Source organism: Anomaloglossus baeobatrachus, unplaced genomic scaffold (genome assembly GCF_048569485.1).
Source record: "Anomaloglossus baeobatrachus isolate aAnoBae1 unplaced genomic scaffold, aAnoBae1.hap1 Scaffold_315, whole genome shotgun sequence".
Taxonomy (NCBI): domain Eukaryota; kingdom Metazoa; phylum Chordata; class Amphibia; order Anura; family Aromobatidae; genus Anomaloglossus; species Anomaloglossus baeobatrachus.
The window spans coordinates 54,198-74,030 of NW_027442554.1; the positions used below are offsets into that span (position 1 = coordinate 54,198).

At 42.3% G+C, this 19,833-nt stretch overlaps 1 protein-coding gene and 1 long non-coding RNA gene across 2 annotated transcripts; both read right to left on the reverse strand.

Moving 5' to 3' along the window:
- Positions 1-12,766: 12,766 nt before the first annotated feature.
- LOC142269194 (uncharacterized) lies at positions 12,767-17,430 on the reverse strand. The gene is made up of 2 exons (XM_075332382.1): positions 17,330-17,430; positions 12,767-14,999 (listed from the first exon to the last, which is right to left on the reverse strand). Exon 2 carries the CDS (start codon positions 14,431-14,433, stop codon positions 13,723-13,725), a length of 711 nt encoding a protein of 236 aa, XP_075188497.1. The 5' UTR covers positions 14,434-14,999; positions 17,330-17,430; the 3' UTR covers positions 12,767-13,722.
- A 138-nt stretch (positions 17,431-17,568) lies between these two features.
- LOC142269193 (uncharacterized) lies at positions 17,569-18,122 on the reverse strand. Its single transcript, XR_012734731.1, has 3 exons — positions 18,041-18,122; positions 17,732-17,911; positions 17,569-17,650 (listed from the first exon to the last, which is right to left on the reverse strand). It is a non-coding gene; the product is annotated as an uncharacterized LOC142269193 (long non-coding RNA).
- Positions 18,123-19,833: the final 1,711 nt, after the last annotated feature.

Sequence of the window (19,833 nt, forward strand, 5' to 3'; positions counted from 1 at the left end):
ATGATATTGACAATCCATCTGTCTCATTCACAGGTATGAACACTGTTCATTTGAATTGACCCTCTGAATTTCCTGCACAGATCCTAATCTATTCTCATGCTCTGTCTTCACACTTAAAGCTGTTTCTGATATTGGTATGTTAAACTGACCTATCTCTGCTGTGTAATTAGTTATGTGTTGTCTTCTCTCCTGTGAGTTGTTTCCATACATGGTGTAACTCTTTGATCTGCTTCCTTTTCTCTTGCTCACCTGCTGTTCATCTTGTGTAATGAGACTGGTATAAATTTAGGCCATTAGGTCTGTGTACCTTGGTCTGTGTACTTCTACAAGTGCTTCATAAGTGCTCAGAAATATACCAGAAAGCAGAGATGTAATTCTGTGGAGTGACTTCTCCATGGTCATCATTCATCTATGATATTGACAATCCATCTGTCTCATTCACAGGTATGAACACTGTTCATTTGAATTGACCCTCTGAATTTCCTGCACAGATCCTAATCTATTCTCATGCTCTGTCTTCACACTTAAAGCTGTTTCTGATATTGGTATGTTAAACTGACCTATCTCTGCTGTGTAATTAGTTATGTGTTGTCTTCTCTCCTGTGAGTTGTTTCCATACATGGTGTAACTCTTTGATCTGCTTCCTTTTCTCTTGCTCACCTGCTGTTCATCTTGTGTAATGAGACTGGTATAAATTTAGGCCATTAGGTCTGTGTACCTTGGTCTGTGTACTTCTACAAGTGCTTCATAAGTGCTCAGAAATATACCAGAAAGCAGAGATGTAATTCTGTGGAGTGACTTCTCCATGGTCATCATTCATCTATGATATTGACAATCCATCTGTCTCATTCACAGGTATGAACACTGTTCATTTGAATTGACCCTCTGAATTTCCTGCACAGATCCTAATCTATTCTCATGCTCTGTCTTCACACTTAAAGCTGTTTCTGATATTGGTATGTTAAACTGACCTATCTCTGCTGTGTAATTAGTTATGTGTTGTCTTCTCTCCTGTGAGTTGTTTCCATACATGGTGTAACTCTTTGATCTGCTTCCTTTTCTCTTGCTCACCTGCTGTTCATCTTGTGTAATGAGACTGGTATAAATTTAGGCCTTTAGGTCTGTGTACCTTGGTCTGTGTACTTCTACAAGTGCTTCATAAGTGCTCAGAAATATACCAGAAAGCAGAGATGTAATTCTGTGGAGTGACTTCTCCATGGTCATCATTCATCTATGATATTGACAATCCATCTGTCTCATTCACAGGTATGAACACTGTTCATTTGAATTGACCCTCTGAATTTCCTGCACAGATCCTAATCTATTCTCATGCTCTGTCTTCACACTTAAAGCTGTTTCTGATATTGGTATGTTAAACTGACCTATCTCTGCTGTGTAATTAGTTATGTGTTGTCTTCTCTCCTGTGAGTTGTTTCCATACATGGTGTAACTCTTTGATCTGCTTCCTTTTCTCTTGCTCACCTGCTGTTCATCTTGTGTAATGAGACTGGTATAAATTTAGGCCATTAGGTCTGTGTACCTTGGTCTGTGTACTTCTACAAGTGCTTCATAAGTGCTCAGAAATATACCAGAAAGCAGAGATGTAATTCTGTGGAGTGACTTCTCCATGGTCATCATTCATCTATGATATTGACAATCCATCTGTCTCATTCACAGGTATGAACACTGTTCATTTGAATTGACCCTCTGAATTTCCTGCACAGATCCTAATCTATTCTCATGCTCTGTCTTCACACTTAAAGCTGTTTCTGATATTGGTATGTTAAACTGACCTATCTCTGCTGTGTAATTAGTTATGTGTTGTCTTCTCTCCTGTGAGTTGTTTCCATACATGGTGTAACTCTTTGATCTGCTTCCTTTTCTCTTGCTCACCTGCTGTTCATCTTGTGTAATGAGACTGGTATAAATTTAGGCCATTAGGTCTGTGTACCTTGGTCTGTGTACTTCTACAAGTGCTTCATAAGTGCTCAGAAATATACCAGAAAGCAGAGATGTAATTCAGTGGAGTGACTTCTCCATGGTCATCATTCATCTATGATATTGACAATCCATCTGTCTCATTCACAGGTATGAACACTGTTCATTTGAATTGACCCTCTGAATTTCCTGCACAGATCCTAATCTATTCTCATGCTCTGTCTTCACACTTAAAGCTGTTTCTGATATTGGTATGTTAAACTGACCTATCTCTGCTGTGTAATTAGTTATGTGTTGTCTTCTCTCCTGTGAGTTGTTTCCATACATGGTGTAACTCTTTGATCTGCTTCCTTTTCTCTTGCTCACCTGCTGTTCATCTTGTGTAATGAGACTGGTATAAATTTAGGCCATTAGGTCTGTGTACCTTGGTCTGTGTACTTCTACAAGTGCTTCATAAGTGCTCAGAAATATACCAGAAAGCAGAGATGTAATTCAGTGGAGTGACTTCTCCATGGTCATCATTCATCTATGATATTGACAATCCATCTGTCTCATTCACAGGTATGAACACTGTTCATTTGAATTGACCCTCTGAATTTCCTGCACAGATCCTAATCTATTCTCATGCTCTGTCTTCACACTTAAAGCTGTTTCTGATATTGGTATGTTAAACTGACCTATCTCTGCTGTGTAATTAGTTATGTGTTGTCTTCTCTCCTGTGAGTTGTTTCCATACATGGTGTAACTCTTTGATCTGCTTCCTTTTCTCTTGCTCACCTGCTGTTCATCTTGTGTAATGAGACTGGTATAAATTTAGGCCATTAGGTCTGTGTACCTTGGTCTGTGTACTTCTACAAGTGCTTAATAAGTGCTCAGAAATATACCAGAAAGCAGAGATGTAATTCTGTGGAGTGACTTCTCCATGGTCATCATTCATCTATGATATTGACAATCCATCTGTCTCATTCACAGGTATGAACACTGTTCATTTGAATTGACCCTCTGAATTTCCTGCACAGATCCTAATCTATTCTCATGCTCTGTCTTCACACTTAAAGCTGTTTCTGATATTGGTATGTTAAACTGACCTATCTCTGCTGTGTAATTAGTTATGTGTTGTCTTCTCTCCTGTGAGTTGTTTCCATACATGGTGTAACTCTTTGATCTGCTTCCTTTTCTCTTGCTCACCTGCTGTTCATCTTGTGTAATGAGACTGGTATAAATTTAGGCCATTAGGTCTGTGTACCTTGGTCTGTGTACTTCTACAAGTGCTTCATAAGTGCTCAGAAATATACCAGAAAGCAGAGATGTAATTCTGTGGAGTGACTTCTCCATGGTCATCATTCATCTATGATATTGACAATCCATCTGTCTCATTCACAGGTATGAACACTGTTCATTTGAATTGACCCTCTGAATTTCCTGCACAGATCCTAATCTATTCTCATGCTCTGTCTTCACACTTAAAGCTGTTTCTGATATTGGTATGTTAAACTGACCTATCTCTGCTGTGTAATTAGTTATGTGTTGTCTTCTCTCCTGTGAGTTGTTTCCATACATGGTGTAACTCTTTGATCTGCTTCCTTTTCTCTTGCTCACCTGCTGTTCATCTTGTGTAATGAGACTGGTATAAATTTAGGCCATTAGGTCTGTGTACCTTGGTCTGTGTACTTCTACAAGTGCTTCATAAGTGCTCAGAAATATACCAGAAAGCAGAGATGTAATTCTGTGGAGTGACTTCTCCATGGTCATCATTCATCTATGATATTGACAATCCATCTGTCTCATTCACAGGTATGAACACTGTTCATTTGAATTGACCCTCTGAATTTCCTGCACAGATCCTAATCTATTCTCATGCTCTGTCTTCACACTTAAAGCTGTTTCTGATATTGGTATGTTAAACTGACCTATCTCTGCTGTGTAATTAGTTATGTGTTGTCTTCTCTCCTGTGAGTTGTTTCCATACATGGTGTAACTCTTTGATCTGCTTCCTTTTCTCTTGCTCACCTGCTGTTCATCTTGTGTAATGAGACTGGTATAAATTTAGGCCATTAGGTCTGTGTACCTTGGTCTGTGTACTTCTACAAGTGCTTCATAAGTGCTCAGAAATATACCAGAAAGCAGAGATGTAATTCTGTGGAGTGACTTCTCCATGGTCATCATTCATCTATGATATTGACAATCCATCTGTCTCATTCACAGGTATGAACACTGTTCATTTGAATTGACCCTCTGAATTTCCTGCACAGATCCTAATCTATTCTCATGCTCTGTCTTCACACTTAAAGCTGTTTCTGATATTGGTATGTTAAACTGACCTATCTCTGCTGTGTAATTAGTTATGTGTTGTCTTCTCTCCTGTGAGTTGTTTCCATACATGGTGTAACTCTTTGATCTGCTTCCTTTTCTCTTGCTCACCTGCTGTTCATCTTGTGTAATGAGACTGGTATAAATTTAGGCCATTAGGTCTGTGTACCTTGGTCTGTGTACTTCTACAAGTGCTTCATAAGTGCTCAGAAATATACCAGAAAGCAGAGATGTAATTCAGTGGAGTGACTTCTCCATGGTCATCATTCATCTATGATATTGACAAACCATCTGTCTCATTCACAGGTATGAACACTGTTCATTTGAATTGACCCTCTGAATTTCCTGCACAGATCCTAATCTATTCTCATGCTCTGTCTTCACACTTAAAGCTGTTTCTGATATTGGTATGTTAAACTGACCTATCTCTGCTGTGTAATTAGTTATGTGTTGTCTTCTCTCCTGTGAGTTGTTTCCATACATGGTGTAACTCTTTGATCTGCTTCCTTTTCTCTTGCTCACCTGCTGTTCATCTTGTGTAATGAGACTGGTATAAATTTAGGCCATTAGGTCTGTGTACCTTGGTCTGTGTACTTCTACAAGTGCTTCATAAGTGCTCAGAAATATACCAGAAAGCAGAGATGTAATTCAGTGGAGTGACTTCTCCATGGTCATCATTCATCTATGATATTGACAATCCATCTGTCTCATTCACAGGTATGAACACTGTTCATTTGAATTGACCCTCTGAATTTCCTGCACAGATCCTAATCTATTCTCATGCTCTGTCTTCACACTTAAAGCTGTTTCTGATATTGGTATGTTAAACTGACCTATCTCTGCTGTGTAATTAGTTATGTGTTGTCTTCTCTCCTGTGAGTTGTTTCCATACATGGTGTAACTCTTTGATCTGCTTCCTTTTCTCTTGCTCACCTGCTGTTCATCTTGTGTAATGAGACTGGTATAAATTTAGGCCATTAGGTCTGTGTACCTTGGTCTGTGTACTTCTACAAGTGCTTCATAAGTGCTCAGAAATATACCAGAAAGCAGAGATGTAATTCAGTGGAGTGACTTCTCCATGGTCATCATTCATCTATGATATTGACAATCCATCTGTCTCATTCACAGGTATGAACACTGTTCATTTGAATTGACCCTCTGAATTTCCTGCACAGATCCTAATCTATTCTCATGCTCTGTCTTCACACTTAAAGCTGTTTCTGATATTGGTATGTTAAACTGACCTATCTCTGCTGTGTAATTAGTTATGTGTTGTCTTCTCTCCTGTGAGTTGTTTCCATACATGGTGTAACTCTTTGATCTGCTTCCTTCTCTCTTGCTCACCTGCTGTTCATCTTGTGTAATGAGACTGGTATAAATTTAGGCCATTAGGTCTGTGTACCTTGGTCTGTGTACTTCTACAAGTGCTTCATAAGTGCTCAGAAATATACCAGAAAGCAGAGATGTAATTCTGTGGAGTGACTTCTCCATGGTCATCATTCATCTATGATATTGACAATCCATCTGTCTCATTCACAGGTATGAACACTGTTCATTTGAATTGACCCTCTGAATTTCCTGCACAGATCCTAATCTATTCTCATGCTCTGTCTTCACACTTAAAGCTGTTTCTGATATTGGTATGTTAAACTGACCTATCTCTGCTGTGTAATTAGTTATGTGTTGTCTTCTCTCCTGTGAGTTGTTTCCATACATGGTGTAACTCTTTGATCTGCTTCCTTTTCTCTTGCTCACCTGCTGTTCATCTTGTGTAATGAGACTGGTATAAATTTAGGCCATTAGGTCTGTGTACCTTGGTCTGTGTACTTCTACAAGTGCTTCATAAGTGCTCAGAAATATACCAGAAAGCAGAGATGTAATTCTGTGGAGTGACTTCTCCATGGTCATCATTCATCTATGATATTGACAATCCATCTGTCTCATTCACAGGTATGAACACTGTTCATTTGAATTGACCCTCTGAATTTCCTGCACAGATCCTAATCTATTCTCATGCTCTGTCTTCACACTTAAAGCTGTTTCTGATATTGGTATGTTAAACTGACCTATCTCTGCTGTGTAATTAGTTATGTGTTGTCTTCTCTCCTGTGAGTTGTTTCCATACATGGTGTAACTCTTTGATCTGCTTCCTTTTCTCTTGCTCACCTGCTGTTCATCTTGTGTAATGAGACTGGTATAAATTTAGGCCATTAGGTCTGTGTACCTTGGTCTGTGTACTTCTACAAGTGCTTCATAAGTGCTCAGAAATATACCAGAAAGCAGAGATGTAATTCAGTGGAGTGACTTCTCCATGGTCATCATTCATCTATGATATTGACAATCCATCTGTCTCATTCACAGGTATGAACACTGTTCATTTGAATTGACCCTCTGAATTTCCTGCACAGATCCTAATCTATTCTCATGCTCTGTCTTCACACTTAAAGCTGTTTCTGATATTGGTATGTTAAACTGACCTATCTCTGCTGTGTAATTAGTTATGTGTTGTCTTCTCTCCTGTGAGTTGTTTCCATACATGGTGTAACTCTTTGATCTGCTTCCTTTTCTCTTGCTCACCTGCTGTTCATCTTGTGTAATGAGACTGGTATAAATTTAGGCCATTAGGTCTGTGTACCTTGGTCTGTGTACTTCTACAAGTGCTTCATAAGTGCTCAGAAATATACCAGAAAGCAGAGATGTAATTCTGTGGAGTGACTTCTCCATGGTCATCATTCATCTATGATATTGACAATCCATCTGTCTCATTCACAGGTATGAACACTGTTCATTTGAATTGACCCTCTGAATTTCCTGCACAGATCCTAATCTATTCTCATGCTCTGTCTTCACACTTAAAGCTGTTTCTGATATTGGTATGTTAAACTGACCTATCTCTGCTGTGTAATTAGTTATGTGTTGTCTTCTCTCCTGTGAGTTGTTTCCATACATGGTGTAACTCTTTGATCTGCTTCCTTTTCTCTTGCTCACCTGCTGTTCATCTTGTGTAATGAGACTGGTATAAATTTAGGCCATTAGGTCTGTGTACCTTGGTCTGTGTACTTCTACAAGTGCTTCATAAGTGCTCAGAAATATACCAGAAAGCAGAGATGTAATTCAGTGGAGTGACTTCTCCATGGTCATCATTCATCTATGATATTGACAATCCATCTGTCTCATTCACAGGTATGAACACTGTTCATTTGAATTGACCCTCTGAATTTCCTGCACAGATCCTAATCTATTCTCATGCTCTGTCTTCACACTTAAAGCTGTTTCTGATATTGGTATGTTAAACTGACCTATCTCTGCTGTGTAATTAGTTATGTGTTGTCTTCTCTCCTGTGAGTTGTTTCCATACATGGTGTAACTCTTTGATCTGCTTCCTTTTCTCTTGCTCACCTGCTGTTCATCTTGTGTAATGAGACTGGTATAAATTTAGGCCATTAGGTCTGTGTACCTTGGTCTGTGTACTTCTACAAGTGCTTCATAAGTGCTCAGAAATATACCAGAAAGCAGAGATGTAATTCTGTGGAGTGACTTCTCCATGGTCATCATTCATCTATGATATTGACAATCCATCTGTCTCATTCACAGGTATGAACACTGTTCATTTGAATTGACCCTCTGAATTTCCTGCACAGATCCTAATCTATTCTCATGCTCTGTCTTCACACTTAAAGCTGTTTCTGATATTGGTATGTTAAACTGACCTATCTCTGCTGTGTAATTAGTTATGTGTTGTCTTCTCTCCTGTGAGTTGTTTCCATACATGGTGTAACTCTTTGATCTGCTTCCTTTTCTCTTGCTCACCTGCTGTTCATCTTGTGTAATGAGACTGGTATAAATTTAGGCCATTAGGTCTGTGTACCTTGGTCTGTGTACTTCTACAAGTGCTTCATAAGTGCTCAGAAATATACCAGAAAGCAGAGATGTAATTCAGTGGAGTGACTTCTCCATGGTCATCATTCATCTATGATATTGACAATCCATCTGTCTCATTCACAGGTATGAACACTGTTCATTTGAATTGACCCTCTGAATTTCCTGCACAGATCCTAATCTATTCTCATGCTCTGTCTTCACACTTAAAGCTGTTTCTGATATTGGTATGTTAAACTGACCTATCTCTGCTGTGTAATTAGTTATGTGTTGTCTTCTCTCCTGTGAGTTGTTTCCATACATGGTGTAACTCTTTGATCTGCTTCCTTCTCTCTTGCTCACCTGCTGTTCATCTTGTGTAATGAGACTGGTATATATCTAGGGCATTAGGTCTGTGTACCTTGGTCTGTGTACTTCTACAAGTGCTTCATAAGTGCTCAGAAATATACCAGAAATGTCCCAGAAGTGACCAGAAGGTGAACTCTACTTCTTTAACTGTGTCTTTCACTTGCATTTTGCTCCTTCCCCCTTATTCCCACTTGAAAACCCAATTCACACCATGTTCACTTACGCCCTCACAGTCTTTGCTCCACTCCTCCTCACTCTCCTTCGCTATCCCCAAACCCCAGCACTCTCCAAACAAATATTCATCTCCCCTTCCCTCTTACCTCCCCACCTGTCCTCATCTGCTGACCTGCTCCTAAACCGCAGATCGCTTCTAGTATCGCGCAGACCAGGCCGTCCACTCTCCTTCTCCCACCTGCTCTCCCTTTCTCTACTTCTCCTCGCTGCTGGCGACATATCTCCCAATCCTGGACCCCCACAGATGGGACACTCCTCTTTATCACCCCCCTACCGCTCCCCATCTAGTAGTAACTACCGCAACCTCTCCAACATAAAATCCATTCCCCTCTCTGCCACTCCGCAGCCCCCTCTCTCTGGAGCGCTCTGGAATGCCCGTTCCATCTGTAATAAACTGCACTTCATTCACGACCTCTTTATCTCTAGCAATCTATCCTTTCTGGCCCTCACCGAAACATGGCTGACACCATCCAACACTGCCTCCCCTGCTGCGCTGTGCTACGGCGGCCTCCACTTCACCCACACCCCTCGCCCTGGCAATAGACAGGGTGGAGGAGTGGGCCTCCTCCTTTCTAACAACTGCAGCTTCACCCCAATGCCACCTCTACCCTCCCTTGTCCTGCCTTCCTTTGAAGTGCACTCTGTCCGCATCTACTCTCCCTCCAACCTCCAAGTGGCCGTCATATACAGACCCCCGGGCCCAACCACTGCCTTTATCGACCAGTTCTCCGCCTGGCTTCTACACTTTCTCTCTGCTGACATCCCCACTATCATCATGGGTGACTTCAACATCCCCACTGACACCCGCCAGTCAGCGGCCTCCAAACTCCTCTCCCTCGCCTCATCTTTTGGTCTAACTCAGTTGTCCGCCTCTGCCACCCACAAAGATGGCCACACACTAGACCTTATCTTCACCCGTCTCTGCTCTCTATCTAACCTCACTACCTCCCCTCTCCCCTTATCTGACCACCATCTGCTGACCTTTTCAGCCCTGTCCTCCTCACCTGCCCCCCCTGTCCAGCACATATCACACCCCCGCAGAAACCTTGCACACATCAACATACACACCCTTTCTGACTCTATCCTACCGCTGTCCTCCATATCTTCACTCCACGACACAAACAGTGCCACCATTTTCTACAACGCCACTCTCACATCAGCTATTGATTCAGTCGCTCCTCTTGTGAACGGCAGAGCAAGACGAATCAATAGACAACCCTGGCACAACAGCCTCACTAAAAAACTACGGCAAGTGTCTAGAGCCGCAGAGCGGCGCTGGAAGAAAACGCACTCCCAGGAAGACTTCACCACATTCAAAAATGCAATTCACACATTTCGCTTGGCCCTTACCTCGGCTAAACAGAATTACTTCAAAAACCTCATATCCTCTTTAACACACAACCCCAAACAGCTATTTAACACTTTTACCTCCCTCCTTCGCCCACCGATGCCCCCTCCAACCTCCCTCATCTCCGCAGAAGAATTTGCCACATATTTCAAAGAAAAGATCGACCAAACCAGACAAGTCTTTTCTGCTGAACCACCACAACCCCTTTATATAACAGACCACTGCCCCTCCCCCATAAACTTCCTCCCCACTATCACCGAAGGAGAGCTTGCACATCTTCTCTCAAAAGCGCACCTCACTACATGCGCACTTGACCCCATCCCATCCCACCTCCTCCCCAACCTCACCACTATCCTTATTCCCGCCTTATCCCATCTCTTCAACCTATCTCTAACAACTGGTACCTTCCCTTCTGCCTTTAAGCATGCAACAGTCACACCTATCCTAAAGAAACCTTCCCTCGACCCAACCTCTACTACCAGCTATCGACCCATATCGCTACTCCCACTTGCCTCAAAACTCCTGGAACAGCATGTCCATGCTGAACTTTCCTCCCACCTCTCCTCTAACTCTCTCTTTGACAACCTACAGTCCGGCTTCCGTCCACATCATTCCACTGAAACTGCCCTGACTAAAATCACAAATGACTTACTTACCGCCAAAGCTAACAACCACTTCTCTGTACTCCTACTTCTAGACCTATCCTCAGCCTTTGACACTGTTGACCACTCCCTGCTACTACAGATCCTCTCTTCCCTTGGTGTCAGAGACCTCGCTCTCTCTTGGATCTCTTCATACCTCTCCAACCGCACTTTTAGTGTCTCCCATTCCCACACAACCTCTTCATCCCGCCATCTCTCGGTTGGTGTCCCTCAAGGCTCTGTCCTGGGACCCTTACTTTTTTCTATCTATACATTTGGCCTGGGACAACTCATAAAGTCCCATGGCTTCCAGTACCACCTATATGCTGATGACACTCAGATCTACCTCTCTGGTCCAGATGTCACATCTCTGCTGTCCAGAATCCCAGAGTGCCTATCTGCTATATCTTCCTTCTTTTCCTCTCGCTTCCTAAAGCTCAATATGGCCAAAACTGAACTGATCATCTTTCCTCCATCTCCCCTGCACTCTCCACCTGATCTATCCATTACAATTAATAACATCACGCTCTCCCCAGCACCCAAAGTTCGGTGCCTCGGAGTGACCTTTGACTCTGCCCTGTCCTTCATACCGCACATCCAATCCCTCACCACCTCCTGCCGTTTTCAACTCAAAAATATCTCCAGAATCCGCCCTTTTCTCAATCCCCAATCTACAAAAATTCTAGTGCACGCCCTCATAATCTCCCGCATCGACTACTGCAACATCCTCCTCTGTGGTCTCCCTGCTAACACACTCGTCCCTCTCCAGTCCATCCTTAACTCTGCTGCCCGACTGATCCACCTCTCTCCTCAATACCACCCCGCTTCTCCTCTCTGCAAGTCCCTCCACTGGCTCCCAATCTTCCACCGTATCCAATTCAAATTACTAACACTGACCTACAAAGCTATCCATAATCTGTCTCCTCCATATATCTCTGAACTAATCTCTCGCTACACTCCAAAACGTAACCTCCGGTCCTCCCAAGATCTCCTTCTATCCTCCTCTCTCATTCGCTCCTCATGCAACCGACTCCAAGACTTCTCCCGAGCATCCCCAGTCTCCTGGAACTCACTGCCTCAACACGTCAGACTATCTACTACACTCGCAAGCTTCAAACGGAACCTAAAGACTCATCTGTTCAGAAATGCCTATAACCTTCAATGACCTCACTGCTTCACCACCGTGCGGAGCTGCCGCCCCACCACCGTGCGGAGCTGCCGCCCCACCACCGTGCGGAGCTGCCGCCCCACCACCGTGCGGAGCTGCCGCCCCACCACCGTGCGGAGCTGCCGCCCCACCACCGTGCGGAGCTGCCGCCCCACCACCGTGCGGAGCTGCCGCCCCACCTACACCCCACCTACTGTCTCCTCCCCAAAATCCTTTAGGATGTAAGCCCGCAAGGGCAGGGCCCTCTTCCCCCTGTGCTAGTCTGTCTATTGTAACGTGTACATGTATTCTGTATGTAACCCCCTCATGTACAGCACCATGGAATCAATGGTGCTCTATAAATAAACAATAATAATAATAATAAAATTTCTGATCCCTGAAGGCGCCTCTACTTCACATAACTCTTCACACACTGACAACTCTATTGATAACTGATTTTTTTTATCAATTCAATACACCTGCTATTCATGACGACACATCACCATCTATCAACTAACGCAATTGTATTCTTCTATTCGATTTAACCTTTTTTGGACCTTTTCTTATACTTGCTAATTACACTGATGTCATCTCTATCTCCTCTCTGGGGGGAGAACTCTAGCCAGTGCATCTCATTAGCTGCAAAGTTAGTTTGCTCAAGTCTTCCCAAGATGGCTGTTCGATACAACATGGCTGCTCAGCACATTATGGCTGCCTACTCTCTAACACTTACGTATGCGTGTAACTGAGGGCACATGGCAGTAATGTCATGCGCTTCTCCGCTTACATGGTGAAGTCACTTGCCAGCACCAGAAGAGAACACCGTGCATGGGGAGAGCGGAGGTATGGGGAGTATAATCATTTATTTTTTAATTTAATAATAAAGTTTTATTTCTATAGCGCCAACATATTCCGCAGCGCTTTACAATTCAGAGGGGACATGTACAGACAATTTGAGACAATACAAAATAACAAAATTAAGATACCAGGAGGAGTGAGGGCCCTGCTCGTAAGCTTACAGTCTATGAGGAAATAGGGGAGAAACAAAAAGTGATTTTCTTATGTGTGCAGCGTGATGGGGAAATATATACAAGAATGGGCCCGAGAGGAGGGCTAAATATACAAGAATGGGGACATATATACTAGGACAAGAATCATATATACCAGGATGGGGATCATATATACCAGGATGGGATAAAGATGGGCAACATATATACCAGGATGGATATACAGTATACATGAGGATGGGAGACACAGCAACAGTACAAGGGGCCCAGGATGGGTGACATCAGTAAAGAATTGAGGGATTTTATCCCAGTAACAGTGTCAGCAGCAGATTCCCCCCCCCCCCCCATAACAGTGAATCATGACCACAGTTTTTGTGTCAATCTTTTTCCTTATATTCCTTCTTCAAAACCTAGGTGTGTCTTATGGTCCAAAAAATACAATAAGTTTAAAAATAAATAAAATGGTTCTTTTCCTCACAAATTCTTACTTGAGTAATTGTAGCCAATTTTTTTTATAAAACCCTTTGAATTATAGTACATCATGATGGCTTCTCCTGTGTGGCTCATCGGACAACAGGAACTGATTAGTCTTAAAAAAATTTGGCAAATTCTGAAAGCAAGAATGGCTGCTCCGCTCTGTTGGTTTTCTGATGGTCGGCAAGACTTGATTTACCAATTAAACATTTCAATTATTCACAACATGAAAAAGGTTCCTTCCCTGTGCGGCTTCTTCACATGTTTAACAAGACCTGATTTACTAGTAAAACATTGCCCACATTCTGAACCTGAAAATACGTTCTCCCATGTGTGAATTTTCTTATGTCTAACAAATTCTGATTTCTGACTAACACATTTCCCACACTCTGAACATTAAAATGGATTGTCCTCTGTGTGAGATCTTTGATGCCTAACAAGATGTGCATTCCGAATAAAACATTTCCCACATTCTGAACATGAAAATGGCTTCTCCCCTGTGTGAGATCTTTGATGCACAACAAGATGTGATTTCTCAATAAAACATTTCCCACATTCTGAACATGAAAATGGCTTCTCCCCTGTGTGAATTTTATGATGTCTAACTTCATTTGATTTACTAGTAAAACATTGCCCACATTCCGAACATGAAAATGGCTTCTCGCCTGTGTGAGATCTTTGATGCATAACAAGATCTGATTTCTGAATATAAAATTTCCCACATTCTGAACATGAAAATACGTTCTCCCCTGTGTGAATTTTCTGATGTCTAACAAATTCTGATTTCTGACTAAAACTTTTCCCACACTCTGAACAAGAAAATGGATTGTCCCCTGTGTGATTTTTATGATGTCTAACAAGATGTGACATCTGAATAAAACATTTCCCACATTCTGAACATGAAAATGGCTTCTCCCCTGTGTGAGATCTTTGATGCTTAACAAGATCTGCTTTCTGGATAAAACATTTTCCACATTCTGAACATGAAAATGGCTTCTCTCCTGTGTGAGATCTTTGATGCATAACAAGAGCTGATTTCTGAATAAAACATTTCCCACATTCTGAACATGAAAATGGCTTCTCCCCTGTGTGAGATCTTTGATGCATAACAAGAACTGATTTCGCAATAAAACATTTCCCACACTCTGAACATGAAAATACATTCTCCCCTGTGTGAATTTTCTGATGTCTAACAAATTCTGATTTCTGACTAAAACATTTCCCACACTCTGAACATGAAAATGGTTTCTCCCCTGTGTGAATTTTCTGATGTCTAACAAGGTGTGATTTCTGAAAAAAACATTTTCCACATTCTGAGCATGAAAATGGCTTCTTCCGAGTGTGATATTTTTGATGGTCAAGAAGATGTGATTTCCTGGTAAAACATTTCCCACATTTTAAACATGAAAATGGCTTCTCCCTTGTAGGAACTGTTTCATCAGTTTCATATTCCACATCCCTTCTGAAACTTTTATTCTGCTTACAATTCTGTGATAAATGGGAATTTTGGGCTTGTTTGAAAAACTCAGATAATAGAGCTTTCCGAGGAAGGACTGGATTTATATCTGGGACAACAGCATGCTCTTCATATGTATCATGTGGATTACTTTCATCATCTGTTATAAATTCTGAAGATATTAGAGGTCCATCTGAACTTCCAATACAGTCATCTGCTAAAAATAAACACAAAGTTATTAATATCATTAAAAATTATCTTGAAAGTACATTTATTTTTTTAAACCATAACATCAGAAATTAAATTAGGGAAAAAATATTCTGAATCTGTTGTCCAATATTGAGATCTAAAGGCCCCTTTACAAGCTACGATTTTTCTGACGATATGTCGTCGGGGGTCACAGTTTTCATAGTTAACGACGTCGTTGCGTGTGACACCTACGTTCGAATCCGAACGATCTTAAAAATAGCGAAAATCGTTGATCGTTGACAAGATGTTCAGTTTCAAAATATTGTTCATCGTTTGGAACGCAGCAGACATATTGTTACGTTTGACACCCTGCCAACGACGAACAACATCCATACGACCGCCTTGGTCAAACAATATATCGCTGAACGATGTAGCGTCGTTTGTGAGATAGGTACGTGTGGCTGCTAGAAAATGACCTATGAGCGATCTCGGCAAATTGGAGTAACGATCTGGGCGTGTCACATCGCTAACAAGATCGCTAGCGATATCGTTTTGTGTAAAGCGGCCTTAAGATTTACATCTTTGTTAATTTGGCTCTCCCATTCCTAGCACCAGTTCTCTGGAATGTGCTACAGTAAATAATCTGATTGATTGTCACAATGTGACTGCAGGATAATGAGGGATAGGGGGCTCCTATACTGTCCCTCACTATAGGGGACCCTAAGCTATTCCTAACCTCTGGATTACCCCTGAAGATGGAGATGCCGAAGTCTCGTGCATTACTAGTCTCCTGACTAGATCTAATCTGTGATCCCCAAGGGAAGCAAGGGGCAGGATTATGATGGAAATACAGATTAAGACAAACGGGACACATTGCAAACTCACAAAAATAAACAGTGATAGGCTAAGGAGAAAAGCAAGAGCAGGAAGGCAGCAACAAAAATGACAACAAGGGTTAACACCGCAACAGCTCACAGTAATAATGCACAAAAAAACACCCATAAGTCTGGATCACAACACCTCACCAGATCAGTATAGGTAAACTATAGCTGGCATTAATGAAATAGTCCAGCCAACATATACAGAACGGGAGCAAACAATACTTTCTCCTCTACAGCATGTGATCACAGACATTAACAAGCAGCCCAGCAGAGAATAACTCTTACTAGCCTGCCCAAGCCTGTGGTTTGACGCCTGCGTCTCCCTGTGCTGCTCACAGACAGCAGAGAAGTTAACATGCATTGCAGAGTACCAGAATCTATCATTTCCACAGATACTGACGCTGCCATGACAGTTGGCAAAACCTGCAAACATCTCCTTGAAACATTGATCCACAGCATAGACAATTTCAAAGAGGTTTTTTTCGAAGACGAAAATAAAATAGAGACTGTAACGCTGATAGGCCGCGTTACAGTCTCTATTTTATTTTCGTCTTCGAAAAAACCCTCTTTGGCTTAGGCTTTGTAACCAAAGCAGGTAGCAGGGTCTTGCAGCCTGTACAGATAAACATCAGGGTTCAAATTCATCAAGACCGGTGATGTACACTGAAAAATGACATCAGGGACTGGAGTGAGATTTCTGCCACAGGGAACACCGCAGTTTGTTATGAATTAGAGAAGCGGTGGCATCGCACCCTTGTTCTGGCCAAGCTCTGCCTATTTTGGCAAAGCTGGTTAAAATTGTCGTGAACACACACAGACACACCAGCCTGTCTCCTCTTCAGCTTTAGACTACTCCAAATGAGATGTTTGGTCACATGACGTGATGTCAAAATGGTCCTTAAGCAGTCCTATAATTGGCATATAAACACTGGGGCCCCTGGGAGAAAGGGGGCCCTGTGCAATTGCCCAGTTTGCTCTCCCTTTCCCCTAATGACAGTCCTGCATGCCAGCCTGTCCTCTGTTCAGTTCTTTTAGACTCCTGCAATTAAGAGACCTTTGGTAACATCAAGTCACATGACTTTGAAGCCATCAAAGGTCCTTAAACAATCAATCTCAAAATACAACTGATGGGGTCTTTAAGAGAGTGGGGTCTTGAGAATTTGCACAGTTTGACTCCTCCCAACGCTGGCCCTGACTGTAACTAGGGCTTATTTATGGAGTAGGGCTTATATTTCAAGCATTCTTCAAAGATCCCATAAAATTGTGCTAAGTGTTATTTTTGGACTATGTTTAATTTTCAGCGAAACGGTATTTATGAACCCTCTGCAGGTCTTTGAGTTGCCATCATAACAACATAGAGAAGGCACTAGAAACAAACAGAAGGAAAGACAATACAGTTGAAAAAAAAACAGAGCAGAAAGCCTAAAAATGTAAACACAAAATTAGTGCAGAAAGAAAATGAGTAGATATTTCTTACTGGACAGAGCTGGAGGAGACACATCCTGAGGAACATCGGGAGCTTCTTGTTTACAGTCCTGTGGGAGAAGAGGACGGGGACATCTCTCTGGTGTTGTCCTCTTACTGGATAGAACTGGAGGAGACACATACAGGGACTGAATTCATTCCTTACATACAGATAATTATAGGCCGTGTGTATTTAGTCCTGTCTATTACCTGGTGATGTGAGGGGCTGGGGAACCTCCATCATGACGTCCTTGTACAGATCTTTGTGTCCTTCTAAATACTCCCACTCCTCCATGGAGAAATAGATGGTGACGTCCTGACACCTTATAGGAACCTGACACATACAATGATACCGTCACCCCCGATCCCTTCATAGCGTTACTGTATAATGTCCCAGCATTCCCAGCAGTGTCACCTCTCCAGTCAGCAGCTCAATCATCTTGTAGGTGAGTTCTAGGATCTTCTGGTCATTGATGTCCTCATGTATCGGGGGGTGAGGTGGAGGCCCCGTGAGTGGGTTCAGGGGTCTTCCCCATCCCTCAGACACAGGGGCCTGACAGCGCTCACTAGAGGTCTTCTTCACTACTGTGAAATCCTGGTTATGGAGAGACACAGTAATAAATCTCACTCCAGACATTTCCAGAGTCCTCACCTCTCCAGTTCTGTCCATCTGTTATTCCCATAGATAAGAATGATGTAATGTGACGTCATCAGAATCTCTCACCTCTCCAGTGAGCCGGAAGAGGATCTCTAGGGTGAGGTGTAATATCCTCTCCGCCATCTTGTCCCTGTCCATATCCATCCTGGACAGGAAATTTTCTGAAAACAGAATAATATCACTGAAGGATCCGATATTGTAAGGACCTGAATGGGAAGGAGATGAGCCGATATGTAAAATTAATGGAGATAATAATGGAGGGAAGATATCATTTGGGTAGGAAAAAAAAATTTCAACATGAAATGAAGTAGCAAAACCGACCCATAAAAGTATTGCACCTAAAATGGTATCAATGAAAACGTCGGCTCATCAAGCAAAAAATAAGTCCTCACTCAACTCCGATGTCGGAAAATGGAGACACAAACAGATTTTTTAATGTTTTGTTTGTTTTTTTTTACAAAAGTCTGATTTTTATTCACTACTAGAGATGGGTGAACCTGGAGTTCGGTGTTCGGTACAAACTCAGACTTTTCCGAGATAGTAAAGTTCAGGTTTGGAGTTCGGGGGATTTACGTCTGCAAACCACTCTCATATTATCAGATGTATTGTGCACCAAGAAATAAAACTGAAAAAACCCGCCCTCCCCTGTTAGTGATCTGTTTATGGCTGCATGTGGGCGGAGACCCGAACTGCCAATCAGTGACTTCAAATAAAGTTCAGGTCAAGTCCAAGTCCAGAACCGATCTATACAAATGTTCAGCTGGACCAGCAGAAGCCGAACGTCCACGGGTCCACTCATCTCTAGTCACCACTGAGATAATAAGAAATGTCTGATATTGCCGTAATCACACTGATCTGGAGAATCACGCTGACCGCTCACTTCCAGCACATCGTCAATGGCGTAAAAACAATAAAAGATGGAATTTGTTTTTTCACCCTTTCACAGCGCTTTGAATTTTTACTTAATTTCCAGTAGATTTTATGGTAAAATTAAAAACTAAGTCATTTAAAGAAAAAAAAAAAAAAAAGCAACTAAAAAAAATCCTTCATAACAGTTTACAATGCGCCCATTGTATCGTTCGTAGAAATGAGCATCCGACGAATAACAGGCTATTCGCGATATTCGGTATCCGATGAATAAAAGAACATCCGCTCCAATACTTTCATTTACATTTCTGACATCCTGGCGCCTGTTTTCCAGCCAATGAACACATCTGATGTTGTTTACCCTCACAGTAATGCCACAGCCATCTTTGTTGTGGTGTTACTGTGATTGGCTCGGCCGCACAGCGTCTTGGGGGCTATATACGCCAGCGGCCATTTTGTGATCACGCAGTCATAGGGAGCTGGCGGTGTAGATAGACTGTATTGTGTGCGGGAGAGCGTTCTTAGATCAACTAATAAATAATCCTTGTAAGGGCTGAAAACTGTGTCCAGTAGCTGCTAGCGGCTCCATAAAATCGCCAAATCACAAATCTGTGAATGCAGAACCAGCTATAGGGCTCTCTCTGTCTGTCCGTCGGTCTCTCTCTGTCTGTCTGTCTCTCCCTCTCCGCTCCTGTCTCATACTCACTGATCACTGACCGATCACCAGTACGGCTCTGCACGGCTGTCACACTGCTCTGGTGTCTTCTCCAGCTTTTGAAAATGCCGCTCATTATTCCATCTCGCATTCACTGCTTTCCCCGCCCACCAGCGCCTCTGATTGGTTGCATTCAGACGAGCCCCCACATTAAGTGACAAGTCTCACTGCAACCAATCACAGCCGCCGGTGGGCGGGTCTATGTAGTGCAGTAAAATAAATAAATAAATTAAAAAAAATGGCGTGCAGCCCCCCCACTTTTGATACCAGCCAAGGT